This window comes from Beta vulgaris, chromosome 3 (genome assembly GCF_026745355.1).
Source record: "Beta vulgaris subsp. vulgaris cultivar EL10 chromosome 3, EL10.2, whole genome shotgun sequence".
In the NCBI taxonomy this organism is placed as follows: domain Eukaryota; kingdom Viridiplantae; phylum Streptophyta; class Magnoliopsida; order Caryophyllales; family Amaranthaceae; genus Beta; species Beta vulgaris.
In genome coordinates this window covers 55,582,603-55,600,256 of record NC_079204.1, presented here as the reverse complement: position 1 = coordinate 55,600,256, position 17,654 = coordinate 55,582,603, and the positions used below count along the sequence as shown (strand labels likewise).

General features: G+C 32.1%; 1 protein-coding gene across 2 annotated transcripts; it reads left to right on the top strand.

Moving 5' to 3' along the window:
- Window positions 1-5,942: 5,942 nt before the first annotated feature.
- Window positions 5,943-17,402, top strand: LOC104889658 (protein ZINC INDUCED FACILITATOR-LIKE 1). 2 transcript variants are annotated; one of them, XM_010674930.4, is made up of 17 exons: window positions 5,943-6,103; window positions 10,606-10,646; window positions 10,792-10,852; window positions 10,960-11,062; window positions 11,165-11,267; window positions 12,341-12,394; window positions 12,476-12,538; window positions 12,716-12,765; window positions 12,889-12,964; window positions 13,367-13,558; window positions 13,661-13,748; window positions 13,951-14,036; window positions 14,131-14,238; window positions 14,345-14,389; window positions 14,486-14,574; window positions 16,446-16,489; window positions 16,904-17,402. In XM_010674930.4, exons 1-17 carry the CDS (start codon window positions 5,962-5,964, stop codon window positions 17,002-17,004), a joined length of 1,446 nt encoding a protein of 481 aa, XP_010673232.1. In that variant the 5' UTR covers window positions 5,943-5,961; the 3' UTR covers window positions 17,005-17,402. The 2 variants fall into 2 exon arrangements, with proteins under 2 accessions (XP_010673232.1, XP_010673231.1); XM_010674929.4 differs by lacking the exon at window positions 5,943-6,103 and adding an exon at window positions 9,222-9,674.
- Window positions 17,403-17,654: the final 252 nt, after the last annotated feature.

Below are 17,654 nucleotides of genomic sequence, written 5' to 3'. Positions count from 1 at the left end.
GATATATGAGCAAAGCCAGGGAAGGATGTATCATCATATAGATTGAACTGCGTTTATTGAGCAAAGCCAAGTTCCAAATTATGCAAAAAAAAAAAAAATCATAACTTGCTTATGTAACTTCTGTCAAGCAAGGAAATAATTTGCATATATTATATAATTGACGTAGTGCTTATTGACTAAAAAAGAAACAATCAGTAAGATAATATAATATTATGTATGCGTTTTAGGGAGTTGGGGTTTACATATCAACATTTATTTTTGAAAATATAACTTTTTTTCTCTGAATAATCGATTTACCGAAAATAAAAAATTATAAGGATCTATCATATGTTAATGCGTGATCACGGGCCATTTTGCAAAAAAAAAAGACATTTTTCATGCAGCTTGATTTCTTTGCCACATATATGCCATGTCAGTTAAACAATATTACTAGGGAACTCTTTGAGTCTCAACAAGAGAAAAAATAGGCAACTATTAAGTTAAATAAAGTTAGGAGTTAATTAGGTGATTAGTCAAATAATTAAGTATATATTAAGAAAATAATATAAGAGAGTATTATACTTATTATTCGAAATAAGTCATAAGTCAAAATCGTATAACACATTTAGTGGTGGATCCAGGATTTTACAGCTGATGAGTCACCATCGACTACAACAAAATTTCAATCAATAATCAATGCATGAATTTAAAACTTCATAAAAAGTTTAATTTCACTCTAGAGGTAATACTCCGATCCAATTTTCCGAGATTTAAACCATATTCATAAAAAAAAAAATGTATTTTCATTAAAAAAAACATAATAAAATTAAAGATCAAGAACTAATACAAGATACTCAAAACACGAGTTTTCAAATATAAACCTAAAGATTAGCTAATATCAAGCCAATGGGTACATTAGTACCACAACTTGAAGTTATTCACCACACCCATCTAAATTTCTAATTTTATCAATTAAAACTCATTACGATACATTACCTCCTAGCAAATTAACAAAAATCCGTCAACAAATTACAAAATCAACAGAAAAAATTTATGCAAATTGAATGGCAAAAAAAGGTACATGTAGATTATCGGAAACAATGGTGTTCACTGGGTGGCCTAATGCAATGGTAGTGCAAGGCAGCAAGATAGGGAGTTGAGAGGGATTGTAGTTAGCGGGAACAAGAGTGGCTCAGGGCCTGTTCTCTTCGGCATAAAACAGCTGAACTGAACTGAACTGAACTTATTGGAGCTGAACTGAACTGAACTGAACAGAACTTATCAGAGCTGAATTGAATTGAATTGAATTAAATTAAATTAAATTGAAATAAACTGAATGTAATAAATATATAAATAATATGTTAAACAAGAATAATATGAATATTAAATAATAATTAAATGATAAGTAATAATAATGAATAATAATAATAATAGTATTTTGGATATTTTTAAATGATAGTTATAAATAAATAATATTAATAATCATAAATTAATAATAATAATAATAATTAATGATAATAATGATAATTAATAATAATTATTTTATATTATTTGTATTAATATATTAATACTTGATGATGATATATAATAACAATAATATCTAAGAAGAAAATTAATATTACTATTTTAATAATTAGATTTAATAATATAAAAACATTTAGTAATAAAAATAATGATTGGGTTGGACTGCAAAAATTAAATCATAAACCGTCTTGACGCGATTTGATTGGTTTATGGGCTAAAAAAAGTGGGTTTATTTGTGCTTTGACCTAAATCATGTTCCTCCTAATAATAATAGTAATAATAATGAGTAAAACTATAATAAACAAAATAATATATAGAAACAACAACAACAACAACAATAATAATAATAATAATAATAATAATAATAATAATAATACTTAATAGTAATGATATATATTTAAATAATAATAATAATCATAATAATAATGATAATAATAATAATAATAATAATAACAACAAATAAGGCAGTAAAGGTAAAGAGAGAAGGTGAACTCGCAATAGTAGTAGCTGGTGTCTTTGCATTCTTGGCTTAAGCAGGAGAAGAAGGATTGGCCTCTCTAGTTGAGTACTTTCATTAAGTCTTTGTTACAGATTGGTTGAAATTGAAACCATTTAGGTTGAAAGCCATAGTACTAATACCTAAAGCAGTAAACCAAATACCTACTACAGGCCAAGCCGCTAAGAAGAAGTGTAAAGAACGAGAATTGTTGAAACTAGCATATTGGAAGATCAATCGACCAAAATAACCATGAGCGGCTACGATATTATAAGTTTCTTCCTCTTGACCGAATCTGTAACCTTCATTAGCAGATTCGTTTTCTGTGGTTTCCCTGATCAAACTAATAATAATAATAATAATAATAATAATAATGACTAAGTGGGCAGCTAATAATAATCATTATTTTCACCCTGATTTTAGGAGAAATAACATAAAATCTTAAATTTATAAAAGAAAAAACTCCTCATGCACTTGCACCGGTGTAAAATTAAAATAATGAGTAAGTGGGCAGCTACCATCGGGTGGCCAAATATGATGTATCAGTGGTGCAAGAAGGTAGAATAAGACTTCCATAAGTGGTTTCTGAAACCGGTGTATGGCTGAGTATTATTGGTGGTGCGAATTGCGATTTTATCTCAGACTCTATGGGAAGCAATAGACAGAGCAAATACTATTTTTATCAACTTTTTACAAAAATATAGGTGGGTCATGTGCTCCACCATGGCATTAACTACATCATCTACTGAACACACATGTTATAAGTTAGTTTCTAAAATAATCTCAATACATGATTATGAAATCTTAAATCACAAGTTAATATTTACCACCATGATTTTTAACACAAACTTCTTAAAATCTTCAATTTATAAGACAAAACATTTTCCGTGCAATATGCACGATGCACGAGAAGTTACTGTTATTTTCAAAAGCAACATTGGAGAAAAAAATATTTACTCCAAGAATGACACTAATCCCATTTGGCTTCACTAAATTTCCTATCAGATTTCCGATACGACAATTTACTTTAATTAATGATTTGTTTTGCTGTGATTATAAATAAAAGTCAACGACAAACTCTGTCTCATGTAGGTATGTATCTTCAAATACATGTTTTTAGCCATGGCCAATTTTATGTTATCGTTTTCAGAGTTATGAGCAAAAAAGGTCTCAAGATCCTTTTTTTGGATGAAGAACATTGTTTGCATGCAAGTACGCCAAATGTAGTTTACAAGGAAGTGTCACGAACATATAAATTGATTTGGAAATATCATTTGTAACTTTTGTTCATCACCACCCATACTTTATATTTTATGATTTTGTGTAATATGAGAAGTTAAGTCAATGTTATTATGTGACTTCCTTTAAATATGTAATAAAACAATAAATACTCCCGTGCGTTATGCACGGGTCATAATACTAGTTTAACCCCTGAAAGATAAACTCAACCCAAATTTACAATTAATGTTGATATTTCAAATCAATGCAAACACCATGAGAAGCTTGATTAAGTAAACCATCCATCCAATCCACTATGTCGATATCTACCGTCTTCGTCCTTTATTAGTTTACCCGCTTTGACTAATAAAGTTACAACACTATTTTTTTTTATTACCTTGACCATCATTTGTGTTTATTGTTTAACATATTGTTGGAATGAGAATTCGAACTCTAGGCAATGTCTTAAATTCGAAATGATACATTAATATTCTATTGAGCTACCACCTCTCCCTCGTAGTGTATCTAATTGAACATCATAAAACTTCTTTTTAAAAAGGTACATAACGCATCCTTAGCTTAAATACGTTCCAATAATTGTAATAAATTGTAATAAATCAAATATAATCACTACAAAAATTAGAGCATTATAGAAACAAATTATGGCAACAAAAATTTGAATTGTTGATAGATAGCAACATATATTATTTTTTTTTTACCTATTATAAAGTGACGTTTTTTACTCTAATTTTTCAACAAATAAAAGCAACATATTTTTGATTTGTTGCTATTGGAAACTAGTTGTTTTACTATTTGTTGCTAGATAGCATCGTATTTTCAATTTGTTGTCATATAACAACAAACTACGACAACAAATATTTGGTTTGTTGTCATTAGAAACAATTAATTTTACTAGTTGTTTCTAGATGGCATCATATTTGCAATTTGTTGTCATTTAGCAACAAATTACGACAACCAATTTTGGCTCTGTTGACATTAGGAATAATTAATTTTACTAACTGTTACTAGATGGCATCATATTTCCAATTTGTTTCCATTTAGCAACAAATTACCAAAACCAATATTTCATTCGTTGATCACATTAGAAACAATTAATTTTATGATTTGTTGATAGATGACATCATATTTTCATTATGTTGCTATTTAGAAACAAATATGGAAATAGATATTTGATTTGTTATCGTTGGAAACAATATATTTTATTATTTGTTGCTGAAATAACATCAGTTTTTCCTAAAAATGTGTCCCACATCGAAGAAAGATTAGCCAAACTACCACTTTATATATCAAGAAATTTCATACACTATTATCAATTTCTATTAGTATCAGTATGCAGATATCATTCAAAATTGTAAGTGGACTGACTCTCATTCTCTTTATTGATTTGCATAAATGTATTTATCAAATTATCAAACAATTAACAAAAAATATAAGGTTAACCCACGTTGAATGAAGAGTGCATTAGTCAAAGTGTAACTCTATAACAATCAAAAGTTTGTTTCTATTTTTAGCAACCAATATCAATAATTTGTTACTAATGTCTAGCAACAAAACATTAATAATTTGTTGCGATAAGTCGCAACAATCATTTATAACTCGTTACTAGAGTTGGCAACAAATTCGCCAAATATAGAAACCAACCTGCAACAATATTTCAATGGATGCTATGTGGCAACGAAAATGTTTAAGATTTTGTAGCTAAAATCATATGGAAACAAGCCTTTTAGCAACAACTATTTTTTGTTTCCAATTTGTTGCTAACGCGAGTTAGCAACAAATTTCTCATGAATAACAACAATTTTTTACTGTTGCTAAATTGATTTATTTTTGTAGTGAATTTAATAAAACACACCCTAAAACTATGTGCTCATCACTCAATCTCATCGAAATACTCTTGATTGTGTTATAAAGTACTCCCTCTGTTTCAAAATATAAGTCATTTGCGTTTTACGAAAATTTGCTTTGACCACAAATATCTCTCAAATACGTTAAATAAAAATTATAAAAATTATACCGTTGGATTCGTCTTGAAAAATTCTATAATAATATTATTTTTTAAATTTTTTTGTCAACATAAATTGAGAGTAATTAATAGTCAAAGTTCGACCTCGAATATCGTGCGTGCCTTATATTGTGAAACGGAGGGAGTATGAGATTGTATTGGAGAAAAATAGCACCTACCTCATTCAGCCAATTGTCATCAGATAATTAGCAATGACAAGTAACGTACTATATTTTTGTGGTTCGTGGAAAAGGAGGACCATGTTTTATTTAACATATTTTTCAGGTGATGAATGTTACTTCTGTGAACTATCAAACCAAACCCAACATAATCACATCAATAAATTTTCTTGGCTATCAAAGTTGGTTGTTACGAGTGATAAGTGCTCTCCTTTAAACAAGTGGTAAGTGATTCAATCCGCCTTATTTTTGTGAATAGAGCAATCAAAGTTGAAAGGGTCTACTCATTAAATTGACTTCAGTGAGAAAGATTATCCCTACTATCGGTGGAAGATACTCCCTCGCTAACACGAAAAAAAAAATCTTGACTATGGTTCATTTTTGCTTACATCTAACGGTCCATCCCTCATAATATAAAAAGATGCATAAATTAGTTAGTAGGTACATTTAATACAAACTTTATAGTATATGCATACAATATTTTTCTTTCCAAAACTTGCTAGATTTTGTTGTTAGGAAGAAAAGGTAGAGGAAGATTAGAAATGGCGGATAACAAAAAACCATTGTTGAACAAGGAGTACATTGAAAATTGCAAAGGTTGCCAAATTGAGAGAAGAAAAGCACAGGATCCTCATATTCCTTGGCATCATTTTTTCTTCATCTGGGTTATTACACTTACTGCTGGTAAATTACTTAATTCTCTCTATCTCGAATTAATCTTCTTGTTTGATTTTCCGTGATTATATTTGGAGAAGTTCGACAATTGCATGTAAGAAATAATATAATCATGTGAAATTGTGTTATATTAGTTTCAAATGTACTTCTATAAATTGTATTATTGTTATTCTTACTTGCTATATGATTTCACATCTAGTACGTGTAGTAATTTACATTTTTTTTCCTTAGATATCAATTATATTATCCCCCCTCCCTTTGTATTGTAACATTTAATTCTATTTGCTTTTTCACCTTGCAAACTGCAAACGGATGAAATGTTGCAATACACAGGGAGTGAGTAATATAATTTATATGTTTAGGAATATATAGATGTATATAGCAGTATTTCAGGAAATAATTTTCTAATTTGGATCGCAAACATAATCAAATACATGAATCATTTAATAGGGATTAAATATCAAACTTTTGTAGCGTGATTTTCCTGTTGTATGCAAGTTTTGAAGATCCTAGAGCTCCAAGTGTTGCTCCTCTAATTAGTCCACGAGTACCAGTTGAACACCAACGTTTGCTAGAACGGAAGAGTATAAATTCTCTTGCTTTTGATGGTATAGGCGCCGATTTAGAGGGAATAGTTTAGGATTTTGCTATCTCTCTCTTCTGGAAAGAAACTGATTAATAAATTGATCATTTAAACCCTAATATTATATCTTATCTATAATAGAAGAGTTATATGCTAATAACTAGTTAGGAGAACTAATTCTCATCCTATTTCTTTTGGACCGCCCAACCCTAATTCTAAATGGGTTTGGAATCTTTGGATTGCTTTTGTCCAACTTGTGCTACAATGTGTGACCTCACAGGATTAATATATTTTAGTTATAGGCTCAATCAATATTGTCCTATTAGTCATATTTATTCTCTAGCAAGAAAATATGATGTACTAAGATAATTAACTTTATTATCTTTATAATATAATTCCTATTAAATATTTAGTAATTGTTGGGATGTCTAAGGACATATTCCTTCATGTATTTCATGAGAACATATGTAAATATTCACTCCAGTCTACAAATATATTATGTAAAAAAAAATATCTCGACAATCAAATATCTTTATATATTTATTAGTTTTCTAATACAATTAGGATTATCATTACAACCATATAAAGCAATAAGTGTTAATCAAGATGAAAAACTATTGGTGTCTCATCAGAGATGTCGAAATGACATCTCAAAGGGACATTATTCACATTTCGTGCAAAAAGGCAAATGACTAACCCATGAAGTTGGTATCAAAATTCATTAAAATTGATACCAATGTTAAAGTAACTCTTAGTAGTACCAAAGTGTAAGTACACTATGATACCAACTTATATTAAAAGTCAGTAAAATTAATACTACTACCAAAATAACTTATTTGGTATTAAAATGTAAGTAAATTTTGATATCAACTTTGAATTTTGATATCAATTATACTTACTTTGATACCTCCAAATATCAATGAAACGTCACGATGAGACGGCTAGTAAAACTAACTAATGATTCATACGCACGCACGTCAATTATACTTATTTTGATACCTTCAAAAATCAATGAGACGTCACCATGAGACGGCTAGTGAAGCTAACCTGATGAATGATCCATTTTTAATGTTCAATCTTAAATGAATGAAATGTTTCACGTTGATGTTCCAAGAAAAGACATCAGTATTGGGTACAGCAACTTCAGCCTTTTAGGTAACACGTGGAATTCAAATGTTTTATACTGTACATGTTTGGGTCACAAATAGAAGATCAATCATATTTTTAACCTCATTTTCAGACTCATTCTCGCAAGTCGCAACTAATAGTATAAAATTACGAATGCCAGTAAATAATATCTAAATAAACTTGAAAAGTTTCTCATGTCATAAACTAATTTTCTCTTTTTTTAAAGGGTCCAATTTCTATTTTACTAAATCAAAAGTATTTAGAAAGTGATCGACGCTTTTAGTATATTTCGGGAACAGTTACATATTTAATGGTAATTTTATAATAAATTCAAAATAATATACTATGTCAAATATCTGATTTATAAATTAATCAACAATATATTTAGGTCCTATTCAGCCTAAGCTTTTTAAGATAGTTTTTAGTTGTGTAAGTATTTTTTTTGATAATGTATGTCAAAAACTACAATTGATTGGGTATCGTTTACTGGTGCATAAATTCCTTATTAATTTTTTTTTCAGCTTTTGATTTGTTACATTTTATCTTACCCAACGTTAATATTTCATATCCTTACTTTGACAACAGATGGCTAGATGCACACCAACCATTGACAATTATTATCACAATTAATAGCGACTCTCGTAGCTAAAAGCTACCACCATAACTATCGATGTCGAACACGTACGTCATTATTACCATACACATAAAAAGACTATAGGGGATCAAGGTGAGGGCACCCTTAGTATGTTCTGGGACTTGGGAGAAACACTTTTGATATTGTCGTTGACTAAAAAGTTAGATTATTTAGTTATGTCAAATATGGTCAAAGCAGTCGTGGGGACTCTTGGGTTTGCACCTCCATTTGAGGTTAGCTAACCGTGTGAAGGTTTTGAAAAATTATTTGATTTACATTTATAATAATCCACCTTTCATTGAAAATATATGTATTTTTTTCCCTTAAGACTTAGCAATATATGTTTGGATTGTGATGAGAGGATAGCCAGACCACACTAGAGTTTAAACACATTAGAGGATTCAAAGAGTTAACTCCACTAATCTTATATATTATTAGACTCTACCAGTTTATTATGGTATCAGAACGTAATATTTTTTCCTATTATAAACCTTAATAAGCACAAGTACATAAATTTGAAGATATTGTCACTCAAACCAAACAATTCAATCATTAAGTATATACCATGAATCTAGTCAACTTTGAAGATCAAGAGGCAAATTTCTATTTTTGTTAGAGGAGATGATTATGGAAACCAAAGTAAAACAAACTAAAATAGTAAAATTAGCACAAACAAGTTGACCATGTAGAATTGTGGATCCCCCTAGACCCTAGTCCCATCTACTTGGAATATTTATATCATAAAAGAAATCCATGCAAAGTGAAAGTATATGAATAACAAACACAAAAAAATACGTCTAATTCACTTGTCTTCTTCTAGTTCCTACGACATGCTCCTAGGAAAACGTGAAGTAGATCTCTGTACCACCCAAATATTATAATTAACAAATTATAAATGTGTTAGTGTTAGTGTTTGTTACTTCCACCTTTTCCAATAGTATTAGACTATTAGCGCCGAAACGGTGTCAATCTACAGCATATTCTTATTTTTTGTCAAAAAAAAGAGTTGGGTTTTGAGTAGAACAAAGTTTTAAGAGTGTTTATTTATAAAAGATTAGATTTTTGTTGAGAATTTGGGAGAATAATGGCGGAGAACAAAGAGCCATTGTTGAACAAGAATTATTATTATGATGATGAGAATTGCCCAGGTTGTAAAATTGATAAGAGAAAAGCAGAAAACCCAAATCTTCCTTGGATTCCATTTTTCTTCATATGGATTATCACTCTTTGTGCTTGTAACCCTCTTTCTCTTTTCTTTTTATTTTGTTTTCTGCAATTTTTCCTGTAAATTTTGATTTTTTATGTTTTTTGCTTTTGTGGGTACTTGGAATTTTGTTTTGTTTGTGATTATAATTTGAGTTTTAACCTATTTGTTTTGAATTTTTTTGGGGATTTGTTCATGATTGGCATCTAAAAGAACAATACTTTTATGAGGAAATGATTGCAAGAACCTTACTTTGATGGGTTTACTGTTGTTTTTCATGAAGAAAGCTTATTTACTGTATTTTTTAATTTGTATACTCCAATCATTTCATGTTAATGAGGTTAAAAAAAGCTACTTTGGTACCTTAATTTTGACTGTTTTTGTTCATCTTTGTCTTTATGGTGGTATTGGGGTGAGTGCTGTTTTTGGGTTTGTTGTTACTTGTGTGGCTTTCAACTAATGATTAATTAATTACAATATGTAGGAAATTTTTGATTTGAGTGACATATTTGATTATGGAATTATTGTTTTCTTAGAACTGTGTTCTTGGGATTTTAAATGATGTCAAATTCATTGTTGATTCTTCTTCTTCTTTTGTCTAGGTATTGAAATTCAAAATCTCCATGTCTTTTTATGATTTGCGTAAAAAAGAAGCTAGTTTTTCATTTTGGAAAGACCTATGTTTTGGTCTATTTTTCTTGTATCTGGGAAGTTTGATGTGGACTAGAAAGATTGTTTTAAGGTGATAATAGGTCTCGATTGATGTAAATTTTGTTTTTGCAATGTGGTTGATAGAATGAATCAAATTTTGTTCTTTTCCACTAATTTTACTTGTATAGAGAATGTCAATATTAGGAATTGTCATATGTCCCTTATGTTCCCCTTATTATATTTGCGTCTTGTTTGTTTAGGTTTTACATTGTAATTCTAAAATGTACCTATTTGTGTTGTTGATGTTTCAGCTTTGCCGATATCATCCATCTTTCCCTTCCTTTACTATATGGTAAGTGTAATTTTTTCCTTGTGCTACATGTAATTTCTTTTGGGATCAGGGACATTCATTTGAAGGAAGGTCTTATTGTCTCATAATTCCGAACCTAAAATATGCTGGATATATGCATGTATGATGATTGTATTGTATTGTGTAGGTGAGGGACTTCAATATTGCAAAACGGGAAGAAGATGTTAGTTTCTATGCCGGTTTTGAGGGTAAGTGTTATTCACTTGCATGAACATTTTGGACCAGAAATGCATGGAAATCTTAGTAATATCAATTGGAGTTTATATGCAATCTGATTGCATTCTGTATGTTGAAGGATCTGCATTTATGGTCGGGAGAACGTTGACAGCTGTTTTGTGGGGAATTGTGGCTGATCGTTATGGCCGGAAACCTGTCATGATTTTTAGCACATTATCTGTGTAAGGCCTTTCGACTCTTCCCTCCCCTGCCATCTACCCTGCTCAGACGTTAATTGGATTCCTAACTTTATTACAGTTTGATTTGACTTATACTCATTTCAGAGTGATTTTTAACACAATGTTTGGCCTGAGCACAAATTATTGGATGGCACTTACTTCAAGATTTCTTCTTGGAGCTTTCTGCGGCACACTTGGTCCCATGAGGGTATGTTCATCTTACTAGCTATGGAAGCTTCCTTCCTGATTTTCTTCAGTTGTCTTGGTTGCAAAGTGTAGGGTGATACATTAAGAATGTTGATGAACTTGACTGTACTGGCTTTAGCAGCTTTTAATTGTGATAGTTTGTAGACATGAGACATCCCATTTGATGAACATTGTTAGTGTCGTCTTTAATAACCTCTTATATGCAACATACATATGGTTTCGTGTGTTACAAACATATTTACATCAAATCATGAAGTTTTAGATCTGATTTTTTATGTCATGTATTTATCAAGTGTATTCATAATTGTAAGGCTTCTGAAACTGCCTAGTAATTCTATTTCTCCAAAGTTTATACATGGAGGTTGGGATGATATCTCTTGATTTATGGTGTAGTTATGCAGTTCTACATTAAATTTGTTCCTTAGGTCCTCGTACTCACAAGATATGTTTATTGCAACATGCTTTGGATGGCATATTCCTTGTACAACATGCATAGCAAAACTCGTCAAAGATTATTTATTACCTTGCGTGACCTCCAAGAGCTTGCAATCTCTGTGACGAAATGACAACATCACCTGAACTTAACACTCAATTTTTGAGAGAAACTGAAGCCTGATCTTGACATGACACAAGCATGAATCAACCCGAGCATAACCCAATTTGACCAAATTTTCTTATTACTTAATCATAATAAAGTCTATAAGATTAGTGCATAACCCAAAATTGACCTGTACCAAAGATTGAACACGATTCATTTTCCCAAATTCCAGGATAGGTATCTACAATTTAAGAAATATGCAAATTATGTGCACAATTACAAATTTTAATTCATGCTTCTTTTTTATAATTATGGCCGATCTCTTGAGCAGCGTGAAGAACACAAGTACATTTTGACATCAATATTTTGCAGACCTTTTCTGTTGCGAGGAGTCTCACTATGGTTTACAAACTGTTTATTTGACTTGTTCTTAACTATTTCATTGCTTACCCTGTATGCATTTGTCTAATATTAACAATTAGCGCTTTCTTGAGATAACTTCTAAGATTACTTCAACTTTTTGACTCATTGGCCAGGCATATGCAACTGAAGTTAGTCGTAGAGAGCATCAAGCTTTGGGAGTGGCAATGGTATGGACATAAACTTTGTTTGGTTGTTGCAATTCCTTTTTGATAGTGAGCGATGTTGAATGGGGATTCAATCTGTTTCAGTTAAGTTCTGCATGGGGCATTGGTTTGGTCATAGGCCCAGCACTTGGTGGTTATCTCGCACAGGTGCTATTCTTTTCTGCTAAGAGTCTAAAATGAAGTTCATTTGTATACTCTGATATATGTGTGTATGCTATTATACTTCTGATATGTCCCTGTATTTCGTCAAATTTTAGTTGTTTCAAAATGAACTATTCTATCTCCCCACCATGTCTTCTTATCTATCAATGTTCTTTATAACAGCCTGCAGACAAATTTCCAAGTGTATTTTCTCAGGAATCAATATTCGGGAGGTGAATCCCCACCCCCCCTCTTTTGTTTATCCTCATTTTGTTTCTTTATTTTGTCAATTGTTCTAGCTGAATCACTTACTTTATCTGATATTAATTGCTTCCAATTTGAATTGCGATTTGTAGGTTCCCGTACTTTTTAGTTTCGCTGGTAATATCAATTTTTGCATTAGGTGTATCAATCCTCTGCTTTTGGCTCCCGGTATGATCTCTTTGTCTCTTACTAATGTCTTCACCTTCATTTCACCTCATGTAGTGTCTGATTTTGATACTGGGACCTTTGTATTTACTGTTTCCACTTCGACACTTCATTTGGGGCTAATTTCATAAAATTTCTTTTTCTAAATAGCCAAGTCGGACACTTGGGAACATATCCGCATTTGACACAAGAGTCTGTGTAACATAGCAGATCACTATATTAGTTCTATTGAACATGTCATCTTTATTTTGTATTGAGCATGTTTTCCCTCTCTTTTTCATGTTTTTAGCTTGATATTTCTGAGTTTTTCCACTGGAACTGGCAAGTGGAATTTGGTCTCTTTTAAATGTACTCCCTTGTGTTATATGATCACCTTTCCTTCTAACTGGTAAATATTTTGTCCAGGAAACATTGCATACGTGCAAGCCTATTACTGATGGCAAAGTCCAGGATCATCCTCATGATATAGAGGATGCTGACTCTGAAAAATTGCAAGATACCGAAAATTCTTGGCTAAGCCTTCTTCAGAATTGGCCTTTAATGTCAACTGTCATACTATATTGTGTATTCCAGCTACATGATATGGCGTACATTGAGGTGCTGTGATATGCAACCCCCAACTTATGAATATCTTTCAATACAGTATTATTCTAATTAATAATGATCTCACTGCTATGTTTGAATTTTTATTCTCTTCAGATATTCTCATTGTGGACTGTAAGTCCGAGGTCTGTTGGAGGATTAAGTTTGGCGACGGAAGATGTAGGTCAAGCTCTTGCAGTAGCAGGTATAGCACTGTCAGTCATTTGGATAGTTGAGATCTGAGTTGTCTTTCAACTGATTTAGCAAACTATAGCCCAAACTTTTCTAGGACTTATTCTCTTTTGTAGATTTTCTGATGGAAAATGAGTTGAGAACTTAATAATTATATCAACATTGATGTTCTTTAAGCATACTGTTTCTCTGACGCGTTCATATAATCATTGTAGGATTTGGTTTGTTATTTTGTCAACTACTTTTCTATCCATTCTTGGAGAGAAAACTTGGGCCAATCACAGTCTCACGTGTTGGAGCGGTATGACTTTTTAGTTTTATCATTTTCTTCCCCCCGCATTGGAAGAACTTGCAGTCCACTTATGTATATTAATTGCTGCTGTTCTGGCTTGAAGGTTCTTAGTATTGCTCTGCTGTCGGGCTATCCCTTCTTTGCTAATTTAAGAGGCACGACTCTCTCAATTGTGGTTGATCTTGCATCTGCACTGAAAAATGTGCTTTCGGTATGTATATTATCTTCAAGTAGAATTATTCCTAGTGACTTTGCAATGTACATGGTACGTGAATAAGCCTCTGAGTTCTGTATTCTCTGATTTCTTAAAATTACAGATATCGATCACTACTGGATTGTTTCTCCTGCAAAATAGAGCTGTGGTAATTCTTCATTCTGTAGTACAATTTTTCTGCTTTTTTCTTTTGGGTCATCATAAAGCCAGTTGGATTCACTAATATTTTCGAGTCCCTCACCAGCGCCAACATCAACGAGGAGCTGCAAATGGACTTTCTCTAAGTATGATGTCTTTATGCAAAGCATTGGGTCCTGCTGGAGCTGGATCCCTGTAAGTTTCCTTGTTGTTCAAGTCAATGTGATCTCGTTGATATCAGCATATAACTTGTAAATGATGCAATAGAGATGATCTAATATCTGTATAGTGATGTGTTTGCTGTTGGTTGTTCTGCTGCTTTCCTTTTGTTGAAGTAAATAAGGCCCTGTTCTCTTCATCGTTTTTAAAAACAAGTTTCAGTAAACATCAGATAGGTAAAAATTATTATACATACAAAAACACTCATTGCCTCAGTGGTAGATCTAGGATTTTGAAACAGGGTATATACAATTACAGGAACTGACCATGCAATGAATTTCAAGACGTTTTTAACGTCCCGGCGGTCTTCGTAATAGAAGAGACATTTGTCGATAAGCATGTGTACTACTGTTCATCTTATTTTTGTAACTCCTGCCATTTTTGTTTAATACACAAGAATTTGCGTAAATGAAGAGCGTACAATTGAAAATGAGAATTTTTTAAATTTATTGTTGTATGAAATTGGAATAATGGATTATGCAATTGAATTATAATTAAACTTCTGGAGATCAGAATTCACCTTGTCCATTGGACATTACAATTGAGCAACTGATAGAAGAAGACCAGAGGCAAGGCATAGCAATTAGGGTTGGGCAAAAGCTGACTCAACCCAAGAATCCGACCCAAACCTAACCCGAAATAAGTGGGTTAGGGTTTGGATTTTTGACCCATTTAAGTAAATGGGTTGACATGATTAACCCATTTACTTAAACGGTTTAGGTTTAGGTTGACATTTCCGACCTGAAAATGACTTGCTTTGACCTTGCTAACTTAAACATATAGAAGATTCTCGGAAAAAATATATTGATAAGTCTAAAATTTGGTTAAAAAAAAGTGAAATTTCGCTAAAATAAGTCATAATCATTCCGAGACATTCTAAACATGCATACTTTCAAAAGTGACTTGCTCATTTAGTTTTTACAAAAATAATTATTTTTCAATATAATGATAATTATGATTAAACGGGTTAGATGGGTAACCCGTTTATTAAATGGGTTGTGTTAGTTGGTCAGGGTTGAGTTTTTCAACCTGTCTATTAGATGGGTTAGGTTTGGGTTGAGGGATTTTTGACCCATTTATTATCGACTCGAACACGAAGCCGACGTGATTGCCAGCCTTAATAGCAATACCAAGTGAAGAATAGCACGTTGAACCTTTAGTGGTCCCAAGACTCTCAACTAACCAATAGTTTCACTTCCAAACTACAAATCCTACATATGTATGTGTTTGATGCATATTATTGAAACCTTTTTTTTTTCAACTCAGCAAATTGACTTATCTTGGGGTAGATACATACATGCCTACTGAGAGTTCAATATACATCCACCTCTGAAAACTAGTGAATACTAGATGAATAGTAAAATTCAGATTTTATCAGCAAATTCAGTTTAGTTCAAATTAGAATCAGGTGAAGAGAACTTGGGCCTTACCTTGATGATAAGCATCAGAGGATCCAATATAAGCACATTATTCATGTTAGTTTGTCTTCTTTAAATGATGGCCGGAGTTCTCTTTTGGCGACTTTGCTTTGCTTGGACATGCAGAGTGAAATGACTTGCCTGCCTACATAGTGCAAATTGTAATTGGATGTGTAACATTTTGACTTTGGAAAGCTCATAACATCTATTATATGAAAGTCTTAATGCACAACACCTATGGACATAACAACTATGGAAATGACGGAAATGCTCTTATCGACTAAATTACCAAAAATACTATTGTCGAGTAGATGAGTTAGGAAATCTAGTCATGTCCTTATTGTTATGTGCATAGTTGGTATGCATTTAGATCAGCTCTTACTATATTGCGAAAGAATCGTTCTAACGTTCCGAGTTCCCTATTTGCAGTCTCTCTTGGGCACAAACGCGTCAGACAGCTAGCTTCCTTCCAGGTATGTTCTCCAACAGAAAGTACTGCAGTGTCCCTGATTACTTGCAACGTATACAAAACTCTTTTAAATGTCACTTATTGATTATAACATACCTTCTTCGGTAAGCTTTTACTCTATATATGTGGCCTACACCGAGACCTTTCACTCTTTTTATATCCATGTCGTTTTCCTATGTTGCAAATTGCAATTAGGCCTGGTTAATGTGCAGGGTTTTTCAATGGGGCTAAAGGTCGTTATTAGCCAACACGTCCTAAACCTGCACAAATAACAATAACCAGCTCTAGTTGCAATTGTGAGATGGAGAAACTATGTTATTGTCATTGTATTGCTTCCTCATTTTTCACCATGACGTGATTATTCTTTATTGCCACAATGTGCAACTCATGATACTGCTTGGTAAATTGTTGCTTTCAGGAACTCACATGGTATTTTTCATACTCAACGTGGTCGAATTTCTTGGACTGGTAATGACTTTCAAGCCTTTCCTTGCAAGAGCTGCTGAGGAGTATTGCTAGTTCTTTGTCTCTGAATCGTTGGTTGCAAGCGTTAACTTAGAAAAAAGCCGCTCTTCTTAGTTGGGCAGCGAAATCGGAGCTACAGGAAGGCAGAAGTCCAGATTTTGGATTCCCATGACATACTAACAAAGCAAGAAGAGCCTGCTTGATTTGGTTGTAGGAGCATTTTTTAGTCTTAGCATTTAGGCATTTAGCTGTGTATCAATCCACATATATAATTCATGATTGAGGGGCCACTTGTTCCTTTCTTGTGAGTTGTTACATGTTTGTTGTGAGCTATTACTAGATCCATCTCTTATTTGTTTAAAACATAAATAAATGATGTCACATAACGGTATAAGCCATTGGATTTTTCCGTCAAAAAATAAAAATGAAATATAAGCCATTGGATTTTTTTTTTTTTACTTGTTGATGGTGTTTGCATTTTTACGATATCTTAGGTGTTTTCGGGAATACAATGTTCCTCCTCACATGTGAAGATAGCATGTTAGTTATATGATCTTTTAACGTGATACGAACATATTAGCCTATATGCATTGAGTTGATAGCAACCGGTCGTCTATTGATTGAGTGAACACCTACTAGTTTTTCTTTCAGCTTTGCGACCTTCTCCATAGGTTTACTTTCTAGTATCTCTTGTTTGTTGTTTT